Source organism: Schizosaccharomyces japonicus (assembly GCF_000149845.2).
Source record: "Schizosaccharomyces japonicus yFS275 unplaced genomic scaffold supercont5.1, whole genome shotgun sequence".
NCBI lineage: Eukaryota > Fungi > Ascomycota > Schizosaccharomycetes > Schizosaccharomycetales > Schizosaccharomycetaceae > Schizosaccharomyces > Schizosaccharomyces japonicus.
In genome coordinates this window covers 3,679,775-3,703,096 of record NW_011627860.1, presented here as the reverse complement: position 1 = coordinate 3,703,096, position 23,322 = coordinate 3,679,775, and the positions used below count along the sequence as shown (strand labels likewise).

Below are 23,322 nucleotides of genomic sequence, written 5' to 3'. Positions count from 1 at the left end.
ATTAAGCGAAACGACAGGCGAGTCCTTTGCGATGCAGCAGCAGGCGCGGACACAACGATGACGGCTGGGATTCAAGAATTCACGAAACAATCGTCGAAATTCTAACGAAGGGGACATAGAAATTTTTTTCCCCAGAGCTACCCTTTCTCCTTTTTCTCTCCTTTTCTCTCCTTTCCCCTGTGCTTCTCGTCTTCACCCTCTTACGTCATGCACTGTTAGACGTGGATAACTTTAATTTTGCTGACCGAAATTCAAACCTGTCCTTCGCCAAACACTTCTTCAGAGCAGACAAGACAGTAAAGGCTCAATTGTCTGTTTCTATTTGGCTGACTTTGTCAGGAAAATTGGTGAAAATGCTGCCGAATATCCAGGACGACTTGAAGACGAACGGGGTCCTGTTTCAGAATTGGTCCAAGACCTTTTCTAGTCATTGTGCTGGCGTTTACCGACCTCGTACAGAAGAAGAGGTTCGGAAGGTGTGTATTTGCGGTTTTTTGTATAGGTGATTGTGGGTGAGTGAAGAGAAAGGGTCAATTGCAACTGGAAGTAAAGTAAGTTAGGGAACTTCTTCACAGAGAAACGCACTGTTGCTCTGTCACTCACCAACCTTCATGTCTGTCTGCCTTGTCTTCCCCGCTAACACGTTTAGATACTTGTCGAAGCGAATGCAAAAAGAAAACACATACGCGTGGTTGGTGCAGGTCACTCTCCCAGTGATTTAGTATGCACGAGTGGGTATCTGTTGTCCTTAGACAACTTAAACAGTGTAATTTCACTTGATCAAGAAAAACAAACGGTTACCGTTCAAGGTGGAATTCGGTTGAATCGATTGCAGTCGGTGCTGGAAAAGCTTGGCTACTCGTTGCCTATTGTCGGCAGTGTCACGGATATTTCTGTTGCGGGAACTTGTGCTACTGCTACTCATGGTAGTAGTCTGCAGCATTGTATTATGTCACATTATATCGAGTCACTGCATTTGATGCTTGCTGATGGATCAGTAGTAACGTGTTCGCGCGCTCAACAACCGAACGTGTTTGCTGCTGCACAGGTTAGTCTTGGTGCATTGGGTGTAGTCATATCCATGACGCTTAAGATTGTTCCCATGTTCTTCCTCGAAGCCACCGAAACCGTTGTGCCTCTATCGACGGTATTTTCGCAATGGTCATCAAATCAGTTTTGGGAGCAAGGCGACTTTGTGCGCTTGCAGGTCTTTCCTTTCACAAATAAGGGATTAGTTTGGTCGGCCAAAAAAATTGAACCCTCTAAGCATCTAATCAAGAACTACACGTTTGGTAAACCCAAAGGACTCATACATTGGTTTGATAAAATCATGTACCAGTGCATGCTATTATTTGGCCGTATCTTTAAACGCGCCTTGCCTCTTATTGAGCGCATTTGGTTTTATATGCATTATGGATTCAGAGATGGTCAGGTTTCTTTCAGTCGCGGCCCCGGCATCCAACAAATGCAGATGTATTGCTGGTTTTCGCAGTACGTAAACGAGTGGTCTATTCCTATTTCAAAAGCCCCCGAGGCCTTGGAACGCTTGGTGAGATGGATTCAAGGCGATGTGGAACACGCCGAGATTCCTTTTGATGCTCGAGGTGTTACGGCACACTGGCCCATTGAAGTTCGTGTAGCCGCACCTACGCCTCTTAACGAGTGTTGGCTTTCGACCGCTCCGGAAACCACTTGTTACTTGGAGGTGATTGTTTATCGTCCCTTTGGCCTTTCCATGCCGTACGAACGACTTTGGCAGGCCTTTGAGTACTTGATGAATCAGTATGGCGGAAAACCGCATTGGGCCAAGCGTCACAGTTTGCCTCCGGAAGAGCTAAAAGCTCGATACCCAAAGCTGCGCCAATGGCTTCAATTGCGGAGCATGTTGGATCCAAATAATGTTTTTTGGAATGAATACATGCAACGTTCCTTTGGAACCAATGAGGAGTAATTTGGATCTACGACCTTTTTGTTTTGAAAAATCTTGCAATGCTTGATTCAATTCGTGTTTACGCTTATGGGATAGTTATGACCTTATCCTTAATGTTGTTGCTTATGAATTATTAACGGCTATAAAATTGTTTTCCCGACGAGCATTTTGTATTTGATATGAAACGAGTTTGGCTAGATAGACAGTGTTTTCCAATTATATTTTCGTTATATACGGATGGAATTGGAATTGCTTTGAAGATTTCCATGTTGTAGTTTTTCTTACAGATAAAACCTCTTGGCCTCACAATTATGACACAGCAGCCATTCAATTCCTACGAATAACCCCATACGGGCAGTTCATTATAAAAGGTTCACTTGTTTTAATTCACTTTGTCTGACTGCCTTCTCGGTTGGGCACGTAAAACTGTTTTTAGAAGCTAAAGACAAGCATCTGTAGTCTAGTGGTTATGACGTCCCTTTGCACGCAGAGGCTTCTGGGTTCAAATCATGTAAAGTGTAGCATTTTTTCATCCCTTCCAAGTTAATGGCCTATGAATGAATGGCCTGCACTAAAGTGACGTTCCCCACTGACAGTAATTCGTAGTGTAAAATTCTTGGGCGTTTTATTGCCGTGCGGTTTTCCCTCATTTGCTACGAAGACTTCATATCTATACCAACGAAGCATAGCTACTTAGTACTCCCAACACAAAACGTCACCTCCCATATTCCGTAGCTTAAACAACTTGCTTATATACTCTAATCAAAAAGAAAACATATCGTTAGGGTAAATTCATAACTCATGCTAAAACGACAAACACGAAACAAGAATAAATCTAGCACATACATAACAAACAAACACAAGCTCAATGTAAGCGACATTGATACAAGAACAAGACCTAAAAGCCCAAGTTTATCCGCTGCGCATCACGATTTGTCATTGTGGGAGCAGCAGCGGAATTGGCCACGGCCACAGAGTTACTTTGTGCAACAGGACAATCTTTGTGCGCAATTAAAAGCGTCTTCAAACTGACAATTTCCTCCCGCAGTGCAGTCACCTGTGCACTGAGAATTTCGTTTTCGTTACCATAAAATTCCACCTTCGCTTGAAGGTTAGACAACCATTGCTTTTTGCGCTGGCGACATTTCAACGCAGCCTGTCGATTGCGCTCCAAAAAGCTACGACGTTTATCTTCATCCGTCTCATACTTAGCGCCGCGACGACTAGATCCTTTTCCATTAGCACTACCCCCGTTTTGCGACGAGCTCGTGAGCGTCTTCGACTGAGATTCAGGCGAATGGCTTCCTGACTCCGGAGACACTACAGTCTGCTGACTTTGCAGACCATTAACCTCGGATGGTTCCTGCTTTGGTGCAGGAGCTGTGTTAACTGGTCGGTTAAGTGAAGTCGCACTGGGATCGATGGTCACTGGTGCCTCATTAGCCCGGGCACCAGAAGGAATACCGGTTATATTGGATGCCTGCTGTGACGGTTGTTGGCCGGCGGCTGTATTAGCTTGTATAGATGACCGTCTCGCATTCGTATTACCGTTGACATTATAGTACGGCATAGATTGTGATGGCTGCTGTTGCTGCTGTTGCTGCTGAGCTTGTAGCCGAGGGGCATCCATCATAGTGTTTCCGTTATTCATCTGCGATTGCGCTTGGTTTAAGATGGCAGCGGCGTCTGTGGATGAGATTGGCTGACGTGGATTCTCCGCCATGGAGCCACGCCTTGCCTTTTGTTGTTCTTGTGCTTGCGATAAGAGGTACAAACCGTTGGCTGCTGCACTCGTGCCAAAGTAGTCTGTTTGTTCAGGCATGCCGGCAGTACCAGCTGCGAGCTTTGACCTGGCAGTAGCGTAACGGTACATCGTGGAAGGGTCATTGAATTGCTGAGACTCGGATGGGTGAAGGCCGAGTAAAGCTGCGGTACCGGGAGAGGGAGCAGGGAAATTGACACCAGCACCGGGTGTCAATAGTGAGCGGAATGAATCGTTAGCTCCAGGTGTAAGACCCGTCGGCAGCCTCGAATTAGCCTGAAACATGGGTGCATTCTCAGGTTGATTAGGGACATTAGGGCCACCAGAGGGCGTTGCTACACCAACAGGGGCGGTGGGATTGCCCATACTGGGTTGAGCGCCGTTGTTCATATAATCGGCACGGTATGCCGAGTCGTAAATTGCTGGAGAAAGGGGATTAGGAACATTAGAACGTGCAAATGGAGACCAAGAGTTATAGCCGAAAGGCGAACCAGCGGCTACGGCACTAAGGATGTCAGGAGATGCGATTGAGGAAACGGGAGGGAGCATTGTACGGGAGTTAAAGCCGGCACCGATGGCTCCATGGGCAGCTGGCATGTTCTGGGCAACATTTGGGGCTGGTGGTCGGCCAGCTGCCGTGGTTGCAAAAGAATGTTCAAAAGGATTAGGTTCATAATCAAGTTTTAGAAAGCCAACAAACGAAGGGGTTACACCAACGGGAGGACGGGGTTGTTGCTGTTGCTGCTGCCGTTGCTGATCCGTAGTGAGCCCGTTGGAAGCAACCTGAGCAGACTCCGGAGCAGTGTTTAGCTGCTTTGTTTGTGAAGAATCCCCTCCAGCAGACGAGTTGTTATTGGGCTGTGACGGAACTGGCTGCTCGGCAGCATTGCTTACCGTGGACATCGAGCCGTTGGCTGACCGCCCACCGATCGTATTAAGTGCATCAGTGGAGGGGTTCGAAGTGTTGTTGGCACTGGTATCGGATGTTCGATTTCCGTTTGCTGAGGCAGAGGCTTCAGACATTTTTAGTGATGTGATGGAGACGGATGGCGTCGTCGTTCAATCGGTATACCGACACGATGAACAAACGTCAATGATGTTAGAAACGTTAATAATCACAGCAGAAGGGAAAGGTTTCTCTCCTACAAACCCACACGTGTGACAAAATAGATATGTTCGCAGAGCAGATTAGAATGCGGTTGAGGACACGCGAGACAGACGAAAGAGGACGTGCCTCGCGTTCGCAAATGCGTATATTACTTTTTAACAGTGTACAAGAAGTCACAGAATTCACACGACAAGAGAACGGACGCGTCTAAACACACACACAATTTGTTTGCACCGTTGTGTACGCGTTTTAGCCGGGGTAATCAAACCGTGGTTCACCAAATCAATCAATGACAATGACGGTTAATGGACCTTTCGTAAAATCCACGCAGCTGTTGTTCTAGCGCTACGTACGTTATTAACCCAACTTTAAATTAGGTCTAGGTAAGACTGAGGCAACAGTTACGCAAGAGGACGGACGTTACAGGCGAACTGATGGCGAAAACGTAAGAGGCGAATCGGGCAGAGCGACAAAGCCAGTAGCTGTTGACCACTTCTTACAAGGAACGCAGAATCGAATCCGGCACAGTGTACAGAAGACGAAATACTTTGGTCAGAGGGGGGTTAAACTCAAACTCGGTCAATAATGCTCAATTGAGAAGCATACGAGTGACTAATTGCTACAAAAAACCCAAATCCTGCCAATAGAGCACGAATTGTCGTTGGAATGCAGTCTCGGGTGATAGGTTCTGTGTAAGTTTAAAAGGGAGGTTACACAGCTGAAGGGGTGCTGGTGAGTCTGGGCGTACGTCATATTTACGACATGCCACGGAAATGGTTATACGTTAAAAATTGCGCAAACGCTATCAAATCAATGAACCTGGAGAGCGGCCTTTGTTACCTATGAGAAAGATGACATCAGATAATCGGCAAAAAGAGAGGATTGTTTTTTTGGTGACGCAATGGATCCCGATTTCGGGAAAACCCAATTTACGTAATAATGATGTGTGTATGAGAATGAGCGAATGAAAGCTTTCACACATGCAGGGGTGTCGAGAATGCACAAAGTCAAATGCGGGCCAAGGGCAGTTGAAGAGCCAGTAGAGAGAATAGGCATTGATTAGACAAATTCATGTTGGTCTCGGCTACTGTATCTCAATTGAGACTTCCGAGAAAACGTCGGATGCGAAAACGCTTGTGGAACATTGGAGGGTCTCGAATTCGGTCCGTCAACGGCGTATGGGGCATGCCACACGGTTTCAAGAAAGCCACACTTCTTTGTCTACCGCTGATATCATTGATAACTACGTAATAACAGTTTGTTGTCTAAAAGCGCACTTTAAGCTATTTTAGACCAATAACAAAGCGAAACGCCTTTTAGCAGTGGTCCTATCCCTGAGCTGACATCTCCGAAATCCTCTGATTGGATGTCTCAAATTGAAAGAGTCGGGGAAGGCGGCAAGTGGGTGCCATGTGACGGCCACTTGCCGCATCTGGACTGCTCCACCGGTAGCGGGTTTCCGTGACTCTAAATCAATCACGTGCCTGGGCACGTGGTGGAGTCTAGTCGGCGCGCAGGGTTCGAGATCCAGAAAGGGCTAGGAGGGGTTTGGTGCGGTGTGGAGAAAGGGCCAAAAAGCCTTACAGCAGCAAAGAACCTGCATCTCCGCCGCTTTTCGCGAAATTATGAGACAATCGGATCAAGTACACAAAGGAGCTTTTTGTTCCTTTTTTTCTGCTCATAAATTACGCGTTTTGCCACAGTTTTCTGGTCCTGTTTCGCCATTCTCTTTCTTACACTCCACTAATTCGCTTAGATTTGCTTAAGTCGAATAGAATAATTATTTATCTAAGCGAAGGTAACAATCTGGGATGATGAAAAAAGGTGGGGCAGGGGTGGGGGACTTCGAATTGAAGTGGTTAGTCCGTGTTCTTGTGAACAGCAATGTTGTTTGTTGGTGTAATCTACGTCAAAACAATTGCTGAATCACTGAACTTTTCTTTGAGAAGAGCGTTTTTTCGAGGAAGGGGTTTTCGATGGGATGCAGAAAATAAAGTACGCGTTGGCGATCTATGACGTTTTCGTCTCAGGAGAATGAGAAAGGGGTAGTGAGTAAGGGAGCAGTATGCTGCAGTAGATGGACGAGGAGGGTCTGTGCTAAGTAAGTACTATGTGAAAGTGTCACGAGGGGCGTGTGTTTTGGTTTTTTTAGGCGATTAGTAATTGTTGCGAACAAAGAAGATAGGTTCGGATTTTTCCTGATTTTTTTCCGATTTTTTCTGGATTTATTATTGAATTGAGAGAAATTAAAACCCGCTAATCTTCTAGATAGGGCTAGAGCACATTCTTTCATGCTTCTCCTCCCGCTAACAACGAACAACTAAGCAAATAGCGTTTGCCTCAACCCGCTCCGGCTTCTCTCAGTGTTCACGGTTCTATTTTTGTTAATTCCTTATGGGCTTGAATTTAGACTCTAATACGCTATAATATACTAAACACATCCACGGTACTAAAATACGCAAAAGTAACAACATAAAGAGAATAAACTCAACAACGTGCTACGACTAATTTTCTCGCCCTCCGTAGTTGGAAATGATGTTGTTCAATAATATGAAATTATTCGAAAGTGAACCATGAAATAGCATCGTCTGATGAATCGCGTTTCAATGACACCATGATCGACACATATTGAGACTGTACAGGTCACCTTCACGCGCCGATCTGCTTTTTTTTTGGCGCCGGCTGTTGTACCGGTCAATGTAAACAAACACACCAGTTCGGTAGCCTGACTTCTACCAACCACTTTTGGACCAAATCGCAGCATTGTTGCTGCAATTTTGCTATAATCTTTTTCATCTTTGTATATAGAAGAAATGGCTATTCTGGGAGAATTGGTCGTGTATGTCCAGAAAGCGGTATGTTTTGTTTTGTTTTTTTTTTTTGTTTTTTTTTTGGTGATTTCCGTGTTTTGTCATTTTTCAGTTCTGGTTCATAGAATTTACTAGCTAACGGGAATTGTAGAGGAACCTGGACAACCGCCAGTTATTGGGAAAACAGAGTCCGTACTGCGTGTGCAGGATTGGTGAGGTTGTGAAAAGAACTCGTCCAAACCATAAAGGTGGTCAATTGCCCGTGTGGGATGCAGAACTACGTTTTGATATCAAAAGTGAAGCATACAATGTCATGAAGGTGGCCGTTTGCTGTACGGGTTTCCGTAAACGTGTTCTGGAGATTGGCGATACAGTAATTAGCATTAAGAAAGCTTTAGAAGAAGGCGAATTTGAAGATTGGGTTGAGATTCAGCAAAATTATCGTTTTGCGGGTCAAGTTTTGATAAAGGTCCAGTTTGAACCAACCGACCCTTCTTACTTTGCCAAGTCCTCCTCGAAAACAATCACAACTCCATCTATCGTGGCTGACACAAATTTTGTTGCTGATAATGAGCCGTTAAATAACGTCTCAATCATTCCAACGTTCTCTGAAGAGTCCTCAACTGTGGACAATGAGTCGGTTCTGCGGGGACTCACCCCATCCATTGTTCGCAACCGGGAAGAAACATCGTACACTTCTCTGTCCACTCGGCCCATGCGTCCGCTGCCACAGCCACCTGCAGAATTGGGTGACGAAGCTTCGCTCGACTTCACTGTTCCCGCTCTCCATACGGGTCTTGACACTGTTATTGACGAAACTGATATTTATGACTACGGCAGACAGGACAAGTCGGACGGTCTTAAGCCTTTCCCGCCTCCCCCACATCGTCGAAACTTAAGTGTCTTCGACAATGGTAACGAAGAGGCCAACGATATGGAGGACGGTGATTCACGTAGTTTCCTAAGCGACTACATTCATTCCCCTTTGGCTTCAGAACCAGATCCGCCTCGTTCACTAACACAAGATGCCGACTATTTCCCTGCCGCGTTTTATGAGCAAGGAATCTCTGAACGCTATGGACTGGGCGAACCAGACCCACTCCGTAACCAGCATCAATTGCCGCCGACACCGCCTGTTCATCGGGAACATTATATGCGTTCAACAGGGCAAACGTACTAATGACTCAACGTTTAAAGAATGGATATAACTCTACTATGTCCACCATGACTGCTACAACTCACGCATACGACTCAAACAGCTCAATTTCCAAACTTGGGCTGACGTTTCCTTTCCCAACACGTTTCTACTTTGCATACTGTTTTATACACCTCCCTCTTTCTCAATTCTGCATTTAAGTTTTGCATTGGCATTTTCTCTCACTCATACAATACCACTAACGATTTTAACAATCGTTGTCGTTTTAAGACGCCTAACGATACCCCATCTAGCATCCTGTTCAGATACAGTTACTCGGTTGACAAGACACACCAAAATTAACTTTACCACCCATTACACAGCTCATCAAAAGCGTAACACCGTATATAACAAAACGAATGAACAATTCTCATTGCCTATCTACACTCGTGTAAGATTGTTAAAAAAAAAGAAAAAAAAAATTGGAAATAAAAAAACGCGGAGAGGAAAGAAACAAAAAGACGTTTGAAAGAAAGAACGCCAAGAATTTCCAAAAGGCGAGAACCACTTCCTTATGACAAGTCTGAGACGAGCTTTTACAGGACGCGTATTATGTCTAATGAAAGAATGCTGTCGAACCAAGAACGAAAAACGTCACATTCACGGCGCGCGTTCATAACTGAGGATGCTGAATACCTTGTGCAATAAAGCACTCGCTAAACAGTTTACTTCTTCTTAGGACCACCGAGGGGAGCACCGATGTTTTGACCACGGAGCTTCACACCCAATGCACGCTCCATCTTAGTCAAAATTTGTTGATTGGGGATAGCGCGTCCATTCTCATACTCGTTCACGACTTGGGGCTTCTCGTTGATGCGTTGAGCAAGATCCTTTTGGGCCCAGCCCTTGGCTTGTCTTCCCTTTTGAATGGCTTGAGCAACAGAACGGCCAGTTGTGCTAGGAGGCTTGACCTCGTTTTCACGGTCAATCTTGGTCAAATGTTGACCAGCAGGATCCTGAGACTTGTTGCCGACAGCATATTTCTTTTCAGTGGCCACAACGGCACCGGCACGACGGGCAGCGTTGATCTGAGATTGGCTCTTAGCAACAACGGTACGGGCACCGGGACCGGCACGCTTGCCGATTTTCGTAACGGAATCCCATTCAGACATGTTTATGATGTTTATTAAAGACCTTGTCAGTCGATGATATGCTTTTTAAGGTGGTATACACGGTTTACCAGATAAAATGTATTTGGTAAAGGACAGGTATGTTTCCAGAGGCGAACAGACGCGTTCGCTATATATACCCCGCGGAAAATGCTAGAATTTTCGCCCAGCAACCAATCATTACTGTCCGTCAGCACAATTACCGCCGCATGTATTACGTCGGCATGCAGTCATGCAATTGTACGTCACGAAACTTTAACCCAGTTACAGTTTCACGTGGAACCTTACCTTTTTGTGTATTCGCTGATTCGGTTGCAGAACCACGTGGTTATGGCGCCAAGCGACAGTAATAGTTGCCTCGTTGTGGAATTATGCGTATTCTTGGTCGCTTAGAAACAAACGTATTCTTGAATTTATGAGCTTCTAAATGCGTATAAATTAGATTTAGGACTATTGGGCACGAACTCAAGGTATGTTACGCGTTCGTTTATTGTCGCGAAGAGAAACCTTATTTAATTACGTCGTGGATATAAACTTTATTAACAATGACGTCTCTCACCCCCAGGCTTTCCGATTCTGCCCTCTACCAAACACTTTTAACTACCCAACGATACGGGAATTAGCAAGAAACAGCATTCTCTGCATTATTACTAGCAATTGCCGTGTATTCAGTACGTTTCTTACGAATTCTTTAGAACCGACATTTTTTTCGAGTAAATTAACGCCTTTTCAGGCTTTTCCTTGATAACGTAACGAAGATCAGGCGCAATTGACTTTAAAAGTCACTATAGACGACCTGTGTACTATTAGTGCGTAAACACACGCGCAATTCTCAACCGTAGTTTCCTGCCTGGGTCCTAACAAGCCTTTCTGTATTTTTCTTTTCCAATCGTTTATTACACAACCGTGTGACACGATTCTTTCAGTAACTGCGATTGTTGAAACTTTATTGGAGGTTGGTTTCTCAAAAACCCTTTTGTATCTTTATAACTCCTTTTTATACTGCTTGGATTTGTATCGATGGTGTCTGGAAAAGAGGACCCGGACGTTCAATTGGAACGCTTTTCCCAAGTCCTCAATGGCTTCAATTGCATTTTGAACGATGATATGACTGAAGCAAGGACCATTTTCGCGAAGGATAATGGTTCTTTTCACTTGTGTGGACGAGCCGTCATCGTTTTTATAGAAGCAGTGCTTACGTTTGAGCCATCAAAGTTTACAGCATCATTAGATGCGATAACTGCAGCCAACAAATCTTTAGAAAAGGACCGAGCTCATGCTGTGAAGCATTCAATCACTCTTTCAACGTTTGACCCCGGTGTGGAATACCAAGTAGCGAACGGACTTTTACTCATCCTAAGTGCGCTCATTGGTTTTTGTTCTGAATCAATTGTTACTAGCGTGAAAGCTGTGTACAAACTGAGAAAGGCTCATATAATATTTGATAAGATTACCAAGAAACGTTACGAGACCTTTGTTAAAGGTGCTCCTCCAACTGGCGATCCACGCCGAGACGGGATTAATGAGTTCGTGCAGTCTGCGACACTGTTATGCAGCGGCTTGTTTACACTGCTCATTTCGCTTTTGCCTCCAAAAATGATTCGTATCTTAAACATTTTGGGTTACAATAGTGATCGCGACTGGGCTATTAAGACAATGTGGACAGTTAACCATACCTACCCAACAAGTTTTTTTGCTGCTGTTAGTTTTGCTGCATTGATTCAATTTTACAGCGGAGCAGTACAACTTTGTGATATCTACAAAACCACTCCGGAACAACCAGATGGATGGCCGGCAGGCGATTGTTTCAAAAGTTTACAAGTCATTCAAAAGACATTTCCCTCAGGCCCCATGTGGCCTCTTCACAGGGCTAAACTTCTGTCCATGATTAAGCAATCGGAAGAAGCACTGGAAGTCCTTGATGAAATGTTGACGAGACCTGCACCTCAACTGAAGCAACTACAGGTTCTCATCGTATTTGAGCATGCTCTTGACAGTGCTTTTTGTCACAAATACGTTGAAAGTGCTCGTAGTTTCCTTCAGTTATCAAAGCTAAATGACTCGAGCACAGCACTTTACTCATATTTTGCTGCTGCCTGTTTTCTGCAAGACGTGCGTGTAAACGGAAATCCACAATCGCTCTCATTTGCTTCTAGCTTGCTAGAACCACTTTATGATCTGGTCGCTAAAACAACAGCTCCTCTTGATATTCACATTCGACGAAAGTTACTGAAGCTCATTAACCGTAGAAAGACTGCAGGAGGTCACGGTGGGCTTGCAGAATACGTTGGTTTTTCTCCTTTATACGAGTTAACTTATGTCTGGAATGGTTTTCGCCGTATGAATCAACACGAGTTGGTGATGTTTGACCTCGAGCGTGTTGAACCCTGGCAGGATGAAGATGATATGGCATGTCAGTTACTGATTAAAGTTGCCGTTCTTCGGAATCTTGGTCGTGTTAATGAATGCTTTCCTCTCTTGGAAGAACTCCGTGGTATGGACAAAAAAACTAGTGAGCGTTGGGCCGTAGGCTTTGGGTTGTATGAAATGGCAGTTGCTCTGTATGAAACGGGAAGCACTGACCAGACACAATTGAAGGAATGCGACCGCTTTCTTAAGGCCGCTCGTGATTTTGGAAGCAACAATGAGTTCGAAAGCCGGCTCACAATTCGAGTACAAATGGCGCGCTCAGTTGTAAAAGATGCCTTACGAGAAAAACACAATACCAGGCTTTAAACACTTGCTCAGATTCATGCCGATATCAGGAATTCCGGCCCTTCACGAGTTCGATTCGTGTGTAACATTAAACGAGTGACGGGATGTTAACTTTGCCCATTATCGTTCCCATGCTTTTAGGTTATTAATGCAAACTGCATTTGCAATACATTTTTTTTAGTTTTTATGTAGACAACTAATGCACTGTTTTACAACCTCTTTTTCCCGTATCCAAACTTGTTACTATTATGAAATATACGTTTATTTTTTCTAAAACACCCTACAATCCCTAAACAACGTGAGAAGTTTTTACGAAGAACGAGAGGATACCTTTTGCTTTTTGACGCGCGGCTTCTCTTCTTCTTCATTGTGAAGTTGTTGGATGCCTTCCCAAAATTCTTCTTCCTCTTGTTCGTCCTTCACCTGTTCTTCCTCTTGCTTGATTTCAGCTGTGTCACGTTCGTCCAAAATAAGAATAGAAGTAGGCAGAATTTTGATGTATGCATTAGCCAGTGGTTTTCGCTCATTCGTATAGATTCTAACGTTTCGATCCAATCCAACTATGCCGACTAATCCGTGAGAACAATCGATACAAGTAGCACTGCCTTTGACACCCAAAAAATTGCCAACAATTCGCGATTTGGCATAATCAAATAAAAACACCCTTCCCTTTTTATCCGAGGCCGCAAGGCATTGAGTATTCGGGATACTTCGAAGTAAAGTTAAAGGAGACTGGGAAATGTCCATACTGACATTGGGCCGTCTCGACTTGGTCGTATTATAGAAACGAAGATGGCCATAATGAGTGACGGTAGCAAACTGTAAAAGAGGGTTTTTTTTATCCTTTACGGTGACCATACCGTCTTTTTCTTGTGTAATAGACTCGGTAAACGCAATTCCAGTAATCCAAATCCGAACACGCAAATCTAACCGGTCGTTTTTTACATTTTTGCCCTTAAAGATACATTTCCAAGTAGCGGAGTCCCATAAAGAAGATGTACTATAATTATCGTCCAATTCCTCATTACACGAGTAAATAGCAATGTCGTTTTCATTGCCGCCAACAGCAACCACGCCAGGGATGCGAGGGTGTACCGCAGCGGCAGAGATTGGGCCCTTTACACTCAAGGAACGGATTTCTTCAGTGACTAGGTTTCTGAAGCACAACTTGCCGCCAGCAAATGCAATAAATATCCAGTGATGACTGAACGTGAAAGAAACGACATTTCCATCTTCCCAAATGTCATCTGGGACCTTCCATGAATCAATAAACTCAGTCACGTCGTTGACGTTGCGTTTTTCCAAAATTCCATCGGCTCTCAGCACGATTACGAGGTCCTATGAGGTCAATATTTATTCCAATTTCATGAATGCAGTTTGGAAATGAAAATTGAAAGCCCAAAAGTTTAATTCCCACTCATTGAAGAGTAGAGAAAGTTTCCTTACTTTTTACATACCTCATCTAATTTTGACATAAACAAGACTCTCTGTTTCCGGTCAGTGCTAGGAACTCGAACAATCTCTGGTTTTTCAGAGTCTGGGTTCGACGTGTCCACCCCCTTCGCTATGTTGACAACTAAAACATTCATGGTCAGTACTCAAGATTCGACAACAGAAAAGAAAAAGAGCCGTCATACGTTTGATTTGACCAAGCTCATCGCCGCACAAAACCTTCATTTTGCAAATGTCAACGTAGAGAGAGCTTGTTACGGGAGGAAATAGGCGTGGTCATATTGATCTTCTTGGCGGTGAGTTTTTGGTGGTGAGTAACGCACGTGAAATGTTAATGAGTTAAAACGCGGTTAACGTTTTCACGTGGATAGCACGTTGAGAACTCTATATTGAAATTTGACATTTGAATTGTGAGTGATTCTATTTCTTTTTAAGCAAAATTATACACATAAACTTCCTTATGGTTATGAGATACTTACTGACTACTTATTTTTTGAGAATGAATTCATTTAATATTTTATTATAATTTAACAAAATCCCAGTCATAATTCTATAATTACGGAATAATGTTACGCCTTCAACCCTTCGTTCAACATATAATTGAAAGCCCCATTTGATTATTCAAGTTGTATGTAGAATTTGTCCCGAATAACAAACTGTTTTCTATTTGTCCAACTTCCCTTTCCATACTCAGCAATATCCTTCGTGTCCTCCTTAGTTGGACTTGTCTGCTAGTGTAATTCGTGTTTTATAGCGCCGAAACTCTCTTATTCGTACCAAGGGTATAAAAAACTTCTGTCTCGTATTACCAGCGTCAGTTGTTGTGTTTTTTATTTCGTTAGCCAGTTTTCTATCTGTGAATTTTTACAGCATTTTCCTTTATATCTGTTTATACTACTACTGAATCTAGCTCACTTAACATGCTTTGGCTTGATCAATATCGCCCCAAGACATTGGCTAATTTAGATTATCATACTGAACAAGCAGAACGCTTGACACATTTGGCAGCATCTAACGAATTCCCGCATTTGCTGATTTATGGGCCATCTGGTGCTGGAAAAAAAACACGAGTTGTTGCTCTTTTACGAGAACTCTTCGGCCCTGGTGCTGAAAAGGTTTGTTAATTTTATGAGAGTAATCTCCTTGTTTCTTTCATAACTAAAGGTGCTGTTATGGACTCGACTGACAATTGTTAGCTAAAAATTGACCAACGTGTCTTTCTGACGCCCTCTAATCGTAAAATCCAAGTGAACATCGTCTCAAGTCTATATCACTTGGAACTCACGCCCAGTGATGTCGGCAATTACGACCGTGTTGTAATGCAAGAATTACTTAAAGACGTTGCTCAATCTGCTCCTGTGGACATTCAGGCTAAGAAACGGTTTAAAGGTATTTTTGGTGCAAATTTAGGTGTTAAAGTGCCTATCCTCTGTCTACAAAACTAACATTCAATGCTAGCTGTCGTTATCAATGAAGCTGATAGTCTCACTCGTGATGCTCAAGCTGCCTTGCGTAGAACAATGGAAAAATACTCAGACAACATTCGTCTGATTCTTATTGCGAATTCAACTTCAAAAATCATTGAGCCTGTTCGTTCGCGTACTCTTTTAATTAGGGTAGCCGCCCCAACTCATACAGAGATTGTTTCTGTGTTGACCAAAGTGTTACAACAGCAGAGTCTTGAAGCAGCACCTAGTTTACTGAACAAGATTGCACAGGATTCTGATCGTAATTTGCGCAAGGCTCTCTTGATTCTGGAGACTTTGTACGCAAAAGCACCTGGTTCTAGACAGATAATGGGAAACACAGGCAGCATTCCGAAACCTGACTGGCAGGAGTTTATCGATAAGGTTGCAGATGCCATGATTGCGGAGCAGAGTCCAAATCGTATTCTTTCCGTTCGTTCAATGCTCTATGACTTACTTTCTCATTGCATTCCACCTTCCATCGTACTCAAAGAGCTTGCAAGCGCATTGCTTGCAAAAGTGAAACCTGACTTGCATGCTCCCATTATTTCTTCAGCGGCTAATTATGTATGTATTGATGTGTTTTTTCAGCATGGTGTGCAAATTATGCGCACTTTGTTGCAATTCCTCAACTATGCTTGCTAACGTATTTTTCCTTAGGAACATCGTATTCACATGGGCAACAAGTCTATTTTCCATTTAGAGGCATTTGTCGCTTTCTTTATGAAGCTGTATGCCATGTACGTTGTCCTTCTGTTTGTCTACTTTATTGATTTTACTAACATTCATTTCATTAGGTCACTCATGGGAATGAGTATCGAAAACATGTAATGGGAAAACATAAAAATGGAACAAACCATTTGACACGCATTAATGTCAAGCTAAGGAGTACCGATAAAAGATGCAGATGCAGAAGCAGAAACGGGAGAAGTAAATTCAACTGAGGATTTCTTGTCGCCGTAAATAGAGACAGGTTTATCGATTTCGATGGTAAATAGAGGTTCGTTGTCTTCTGAAATCATAGAAGATTCCTCTTTACGGATGTCCTCAAGTGTTTGTAAAAACTGTTCACTTGCTTCAACGATAATGACGCTGCTGTGTTAGAGTCAATTGTACTTGTACAAAATAAAAAAGAATGACATACCCAATTTCACGAAGAACTTGAACGGAAGTGGCTCCTGCTGTATTCACTTCTTTTGCTACATCCTCCATTAATACTGCAGAACGTTTGTTCGGAAAACCCAGCAAATATGTTTCCGCTAATCAAATCATTAGACATAAATTCTCACAAAAGCATAAACAAAACAAGTAAGCAGTGTGTCAGTGTAAGCAGGGATAAAACTAAGTGCTTTCACCGAGTCAATTGCTGCCACTTAAATTCGTCGAGTGCACACTGCGCATTTACAACTCACCGTTAACGCTTGCGAAAAAACGCTGCAAGTACAAAAAATACAAATGGAAAGTGTTTCATGTTACACAAATTTGAACCGAGCAAGGATAGATATCAATTATAAGTATCGTTTAGGATAAAGGGAGCAATTAAGAAAAAAGATGGTCACTGTGTTTAGTGGTATGCGTTCGGATTCGCCGCCCTGACAAAAAGTGATGACCATAAAACATCCAAGGTACGACGAATATACGTAATCAACAAAAAAGCTTCAATAAGAAGACAGGCATGACAGAGCAGCTTAACTGCTGTGGCAATTAAGGATAGAGATAGGTTGAGAAGCAATTTCGGCATTGCGCGGGGAATGTCGAACAGGAAATCAAATCAATTCAAATAAACTTGCGCACACACCTTCGAGACTGTAAACTCTAACGACGTAACGTTTAAGAAACAACAGACAATACAGCATCTCAAATTGTAGAAGCAGATAGCTCAGGATTGTAACAGCCAGAATTACTCGAAAGATTCGACGAACATGCCTAGCAAAGCTAACGAAAATAAAAGCAAAAGTGAGGAGAGGCGAGGAATCTACGTCCTCTGTAAGAGGGAAAGAGAACAAAAGGTATAAGAGACGAACAACCAAAACTAGAAATGAAACATCAACGTAATGAAGAATAAATGACAAGGTGAACGGACACAAAAGGAGGGGATGTACCAAAAGACAAGGAAAACAGACGAGACAGATATAGGGAAATCATGAGTGTTTGCATACGAACAGTCATCAGTCCCGTGTATACAAACACACGTATGACACAAGTAGATTATAGCCAGTCCTGCTTCAAGACGAAAGAGTGCACAGTTCCAACTCTTTGCTGTTAAAACTAGTACAAGAAATTTCAAAGACACCTTTTACAAACAAGCATCCTAGATGTTATAACCGTTGCGTCTGAAGTAAGCACGGACGTAGTCGGCGAGGAAAACCATTACAACAGTTTGGTATGCACCGAGACCCATACGCGGTACAGCGCCACGATACAGGCCCTTTAAGCCGTTTCTGTTGTAGATGAACTTCATAGTGCCCAAAAGTCCGAGCTGTGAACTGCCCTTGACCATGCTTTGCATTTCAATGCGGGCAACCTCAATTGGTTGGTTCCAGCAACTCAAAGCACCACCCAAGCAGCTAGCAGCAAACCGCTGAGGAGTAGTCAAAGGATCATCAGCATTGCGGCTCGTGAGCCAACGAATGGGGCGTTCAAGGAAACGAGAAAGGGCGAAACGACTACCCCAATTGGTGCATTGACGCAGGGCAACTGCGTTGACACCCCGGTTGATACCACGAATACCCTCCTTTTTGTAAAGGTCGAGGAAGACACGGAATGTGCTGGGAACCGGCACTCCGGCAGCTGCTTGCTTGGCACGTGTGACCTCCGCAGTCTTCATACATGTGCAGAAGCCCATAGTGGCGTACGCCTGCGCAATGCCACCACCCATACCGGCGAGGGCACCAGCGACAGCAGGGTCGAGGCCCATAGACCGAAACCGATACTCCAATTCGGCAGCTGTGAATAAAAGCACGGCACCCTTTGTAGATGCCTCAATCCAAGCCCAAGGAATTAAACCTTGATAGAAACCAAGAATACCACCACGCGACATGATAGATCGCATAGCGGCAGCCATATTCTGGTTGCGATGACTAGCCATTTGAACCTGAGAAAAGGTTAATAATGTTCCACAATGATTTACAGAGCGACCGACACACACGTTCGTGACGTGAGCAATATTATGAAACCGGTTCCATAAGAATTGCATTCTGCAATGAGCAAAACGCGTCGAAAAGTGCTGAATTCATACCTTTGTGACTTCCAATGGATGGCCAAGAGAGCTTGCTCTAAAAAACGCGTTAGAATATTTCTTATGGCAAAGAAAGATGTGTTAAATATGAGAGACGACGCGTCGAGTTATGAAGTTTACGTGTCGCGACCCTTGAACTCCACGGAGCGGGATCCACTTACTCAAAAAGGTTCAAGCCTGCACCGAGGAGCAAGTTGGAGAAAGAAATTTTCTTCTTCTGAACTTCAGTTGTGGTTGATTGAGTAGCCATTGTGAAAACTCGACAATTGGAACACTAGAGGGGAAGATTGTATTGGTGGAAAAAAGATGGAAAGGAATTCCTCTAAGACAATGTACTGAACTTGCTAAAGAAGTCTGTACAGAGCAATTACAAAAAAAAATAAAACCAGTTACTGCTCTAAACACGAATGTTAGATGATTCCACCGTCAAAAAAATCGCATATGTAGGACATGCTTGCATACCTATTCCCACTTGCTGGCTGCCTAAAAAGTGTTTGGGAGAGGACAAGTTTACTTTGGCCACACCGCGTAACTTTATGTTGTCTCTGCGGAATTCGTTTAGATAGCCAATCCCCTGAGTCGTAAACACCTACTGCATAACCGAAAAGCGCAATTAGCGAGCTGATTAAGCGAGGAGCGACCACTATATGTTAGTACTGCGACGTCCACGTGCCGGTACTGCGACAGGCTTTTCAGGTAGCAAGGGAGTATGAAAACACGATGAGGCCACCTGAGGGAAATAGCTAGAAGAGGAAACGGGAATCTCGGAGGGTACGTTCGCACAGGGTAAGCGATGACGATTGAATAGTTTTTGAATATTATTGGTTTTTTTTTTGTGAAATTTTTGATTGAGTTTATCGCTGTCGCGGCAAATTTGGCATTTTTAATTAAAAAGGAATAAAAAAAATAAGATAATTTAAATTCGAGATCATTAGAAGTCAATAGTAAAAAGCACGAACAGGCAGCGAAAAAATTGTAATTGATAACAGAAAATAAAGAAAAATCAAAAAAAATCACCGGACACGGAATGCGGAAATAAAACACAATACAACATGACAACTCCCTTTTCGCTCACTCCCGCCAATTGCAGACGAATTATAAAATAACTCCTAATGCATCCCTTCGTCCGATAAAGTATTGGCGCTTGTCCCTTAACACTGCTTCAAATATTCAATCTTTAGTAAAATCCTTAATAAGCATAAGCATAAACATAAGCCCTAAGACTAAAAACCCTAGAACATATTCACTGAATTGCAGAGACCCTTCAAAGTACCGTAAACCTTTTTACAAATACTCGTATATACTAATAGTGCACAAACCACAGTGTCAACAGCACCATCGTAATTACGAACGAAACAAACCGATAAAAGCAATAAAAACGTTTTGGCAAAGTCCAGAGAGGGCAAAGTACATTGTCAAGTTGTTTATTTCCATTAAACACAGACGGGAGGGGGGAGAATAGATATTTCAGAATAGGAGGCTTCCGTTGTATATAATCTTTTCATATATCAGCAGCATATTGCTGTGTTAGTAAGAAGAGGAAACTCGAACGAAAGAGGAGATAAGGAAAGGGAAAGGGCGCACAATTGCGTAAAGGAAGGAGTAGAAAAAAAAAACGTTAAAAGCACAAATGCATCAGTACTTACATGCTCGTGTGCATGTGTTTTATTGTTGGAAGACATCAGATTATCTTCCAGAAAAAGACAGATGAGTCGCACAGACATAATATAATATTAGTTGAGAGGAAACAAAAATTGCCGATAACAGTGAACCATGTATATGCAGCGAGGATTAAGAGTGTGTTCAATAACAATCAATAAACGACGATTAAAAAAAAGCAGGACAATTGAATGTATCAGCGAGAGGGTGTGTGAGAGAGAAAGAGAGGGAAAGGAGTAGCACAAAGTGAGTATTCCACTTCGTGCGTTCAAATTCCCTACAGTTTGACGAGAGCTGATGCTCTTCTGTTGGATGTGCACGATAGCTTGCACATACATACGATATTATTCTCCCGACGGACAAGAGCACGAGGAATTGAGATGGAAAGCGTGAGAAGTAGTTTCAGTTAAATATGTTTAGGGCGAGAGTCTCACTGCATCATCCAACCACGGTTTTTCAGGCTTAGGCATGCCCAATTTTTCAGCCAACATAGCAGCCATGGCGGGATTATTAGGAGTTCGGGGCGACTCGTTTTCCGAGAAATTGGAAGTGTAGGGCTCGTAAGGCGCGGGTGAACTTTCCCCAGAAGCAGCTGCATCCATTTTGTACAAAATGGATGGCGTAACTGGAGCCGACGGAGTCACAAGGGCATTCGGATTTGTGCTGGGTGGACGCAAAATAAAAGGTCGTAAAAAGGCCTCTGAAAGAGCATCGGAAGAAGTAGCAACGTTGGTGGAAGAACGACGAGAGTCCACTGGACTGCTGCGATTGCTTACTTCCTTCTCATACGACTCGAGCTTCAAAGCTTCCCGCTCAAAAGCACGAGCCTTTGCATCTAGCTCGACGCCTTGGCTGACAGAAACGCGTTCGATGTGCTTGCTACGATCATACAGCCAAAGACCGAAGAAAGTGAGTGTAATGCCGGATGCTTGTACGGCATTTGTTCGTTGCCGAAACCAGAGAATGGATACGACAATCACGGCAATTCGCTTAATGAGACTCGCAATAGAATAAGTGACGGGAGAAACGAGACCGAGCAAAATGAAAGCAAGAATGTTCTGACAGAAATGAGAAAATCCGTTCAGCCAAATCTGGAAATAGGCAGATGAATGAGGAGACGGCAGAAAGGCTGGTCCCTCGTTATAGAGCCAAACGGGCACCATCACTAAGAAAGCCGTTCCGGACGAGTACACGAGCAAATCCAGCTTGTCGTAGCGACGATGGGAAGAGCGGTCGTGTGACTTCGTCGAAGGCTCCGTGAATATCTTTTTGCCAAATATATTCTGTGACACGAAGATAAGAGTGGAAATGAGGGCAAATGTGAGTCCGGCAATGTCGGAGGAAAGTTGAAACGAGCAAGCAAGCATAACACCCACCGTTAAAGGGATGAGTGAGACGTATGTCGCGCGAGGATACGAATGATGGAACAGGAGACGGTAGGCGAAAACGGTAAACAAGGGCGATAAGGCCTTAACCGTGTGGACCACAGAGACGGGAATCCGCGTGATTGCAAGACTACTGAACACATGCCCTCCAATTTGAAAGACACTCAAAGGAAGCGTTGTCGTAAACACGTAGCGGGTAGGCTTCTCTATACTTTTTCCATGGAAAACGAACCGACGAATTCCAATGAATAAAGCACTAAACATCATCACAAACCCGAACTGGAGAAACGTCAACGTCACCGGGCAAGGGCTGATGTTGAAAATAGACTTGGACGATGTGTTGGACACCGCACTTGCTGTGTACCATAGCAAACACAAGCACAACAAACCCACGCGAGACCAATAGAACTTGCGAAATTTCGCCTTGCTTTCGGATAAGAAACCGAACATTCTATGAATGTGTGGCAGGCGACAAAGGCAACACTGACCGCAAAGGGACGCTGCGAAGTTGGAATAAAAGACAGGCTACTACCTTTCAAGACTGTCTAAGACCTTCAGAAACCAGCCTAGAGTCTTTTACTTGACCAATTACAGCTGCTTGCACAGCGTAAAGTTCAGTTCGTTCCAGGAAAACACAGAAAACGCGTAAGTTGTTTACAGAACGTTTCACCGAATGTAAACAAACACGTAAACAGCGACAGTACGAACACAAACGCGAAGAAAAGTTACAAAACACCACAGCAACAAAAAATACGGCGTGGTTCTCGCGTTTTAGTCAACGTACGGCGTCTGTTTTATGATCACAACCAGCAATTTGATGATGGACAGAAGGATGGTTTTTTCGGGAGGCTGTTAGCATATAACGAGCTCCTAAGACTCCCAACGAGATCTAACAAGCTCTAGTGTCCCGGAGCGAGGAATCAAGCTGTGACGGCAAAGACGCTCGTTTATGGGACACACACACACGCCACGACGGAGCTTGAAGTACCAGCAAAGCAGTGCGAGTCGCAGTTCACCGTGGCGTTCTAAACTGAGAAAGACAAAAGAACGCGCTCGACTTCGCTAAATAGTTTAGCGATGCTTAAGGAAGTTTGAAATACCGAGTTAGAACGAGACGCAGCGATGAAAACTTGTGCTGAAGATCCTAGTAGTACGCAAATTTAGCTTAACGAGAAGGATCGCACTACAGCGAGAAAGGATTGAGAATACAGGAAGTATTGAGGAAATCGGTGGTTTTGAGGGATTTTCGTGTTACGTCTTGTTGACAAAAGCATTCTTGTTGCGCACGGTGTGTGGATTGAAGTCAGCGCTGAAAACGTAGCTGAACGTAGTGATGCGTTGGCCAGACGCAAGAATGAGCAAAGAGTGTGAGTCGGTAGACCGTAGACGGGTACATATAGGCTTATAGAAGAGACGAAGAAGGGACGAGAGGAGGAGCCGTGAGGGCTGAGTGTGATTGGGTTGTTTAGACGATCCATTCGAGTAACTTAACT

At 43.7% G+C, this 23,322-nt stretch overlaps 10 protein-coding genes across 10 annotated transcripts; 4 read left to right on the top strand and 6 right to left on the bottom strand.

Moving 5' to 3' along the window:
• Positions 1-265: 265 nt before the first annotated feature.
• Positions 266-2,212, top strand: SJAG_00265 (D-arabinono-1,4-lactone oxidase). Its single transcript, XM_002171520.2, has 2 exons — positions 266-476; positions 650-2,212. The coding sequence occupies exons 1-2, from the start codon at positions 354-356 to the stop codon at positions 1,949-1,951; spliced, it is 1,425 nt and encodes a 474-aa protein (XP_002171556.1). The 5' UTR covers positions 266-353; the 3' UTR covers positions 1,952-2,212.
• A 419-nt stretch (positions 2,213-2,631) lies between these two features.
• SJAG_00266 (transcription factor Atf1) lies at positions 2,632-5,560 on the bottom strand. The gene has a single exon (XM_002171521.2). The coding sequence runs from the start codon at positions 4,713-4,715 to the stop codon at positions 2,829-2,831; it is 1,887 nt and encodes a 628-aa protein (XP_002171557.1). The 5' UTR covers positions 4,716-5,560; the 3' UTR covers positions 2,632-2,828.
• Positions 5,561-7,613: 2,053 nt separating this feature from the next.
• Positions 7,614-8,790, top strand: SJAG_00268 (C2 domain-containing protein Fic1; the record flags this gene model as incomplete). The annotated part of the gene is made up of 2 exons (XM_002171522.2): positions 7,614-7,655; positions 7,762-8,790. 2 exons carry the CDS (start codon positions 7,614-7,616, stop codon positions 8,788-8,790), a joined length of 1,071 nt encoding a protein of 356 aa, XP_002171558.2.
• Positions 8,791-9,138: 348 nt separating this feature from the next.
• Positions 9,139-10,045, bottom strand: SJAG_00269 (transcriptional coactivator). The gene has a single exon (XM_002171523.2). The coding sequence runs from the start codon at positions 9,915-9,917 to the stop codon at positions 9,471-9,473; it is 447 nt and encodes a 148-aa protein (XP_002171559.1). The 5' UTR covers positions 9,918-10,045; the 3' UTR covers positions 9,139-9,470.
• Positions 10,046-10,371: 326 nt separating this feature from the next.
• On the top strand, positions 10,372-12,931 carry SJAG_00270 (eukaryotic protein). The gene has a single exon (XM_002171524.2). It carries the CDS (start codon positions 10,935-10,937, stop codon positions 12,648-12,650), a length of 1,716 nt encoding a protein of 571 aa, XP_002171560.1. The 5' UTR covers positions 10,372-10,934; the 3' UTR covers positions 12,651-12,931.
• Positions 12,851-14,403, bottom strand: SJAG_00271 (ribosome biogenesis protein N). Its single transcript, XM_002171525.2, has 3 exons — positions 14,267-14,403; positions 14,087-14,205; positions 12,851-13,967 (listed from the first exon to the last, which is right to left on the bottom strand). Exons 1-3 carry the CDS (start codon positions 14,304-14,306, stop codon positions 12,939-12,941), a joined length of 1,188 nt encoding a protein of 395 aa, XP_002171561.1. The 5' UTR covers positions 14,307-14,403; the 3' UTR covers positions 12,851-12,938.
• A 598-nt stretch (positions 14,404-15,001) lies between these two features.
• On the top strand, positions 15,002-16,378 carry SJAG_00272 (DNA replication factor C complex subunit Rfc5; the record flags this gene model as incomplete). Its single annotated transcript, XM_002171526.1, has 5 exons — positions 15,002-15,196; positions 15,278-15,470; positions 15,540-16,114; positions 16,208-16,287; positions 16,345-16,378. 5 exons carry the CDS (start codon positions 15,002-15,004, stop codon positions 16,376-16,378), a joined length of 1,077 nt encoding a protein of 358 aa, XP_002171562.1.
• Positions 16,379-16,428: 50 nt separating this feature from the next.
• SJAG_00273 (hypothetical protein) lies at positions 16,429-16,807 on the bottom strand (the record flags this gene model as incomplete). The annotated part of the gene is made up of 2 exons (XM_002171527.2): positions 16,429-16,639; positions 16,692-16,807. Coding segments are annotated over 2 exons (327 nt in total), but the record flags the coding sequence as incomplete, so codon positions are not given.
• A 260-nt stretch (positions 16,808-17,067) lies between these two features.
• On the bottom strand, positions 17,068-19,306 carry SJAG_00275 (tricarboxylic acid transporter). Its single transcript, XM_002171528.2, has 4 exons — positions 19,248-19,306; positions 18,947-19,182; positions 18,786-18,822; positions 17,068-18,641 (listed from the first exon to the last, which is right to left on the bottom strand). The coding sequence occupies exons 2-4, from the start codon at positions 19,033-19,035 to the stop codon at positions 17,859-17,861; spliced, it is 909 nt and encodes a 302-aa protein (XP_002171564.2). The 5' UTR covers positions 19,036-19,182; positions 19,248-19,306; the 3' UTR covers positions 17,068-17,858.
• Positions 19,307-20,860: 1,554 nt separating this feature from the next.
• SJAG_00276 (triose phosphate transporter) lies at positions 20,861-22,279 on the bottom strand (the record flags this gene model as incomplete). Its single annotated transcript, XM_002171529.1, has 1 exon — positions 20,861-22,279. The coding sequence occupies one exon, from the start codon at positions 22,277-22,279 to the stop codon at positions 20,861-20,863; it is 1,419 nt and encodes a 472-aa protein (XP_002171565.1).
• Between the last annotated feature and the right edge of the window lie 1,043 nt (positions 22,280-23,322).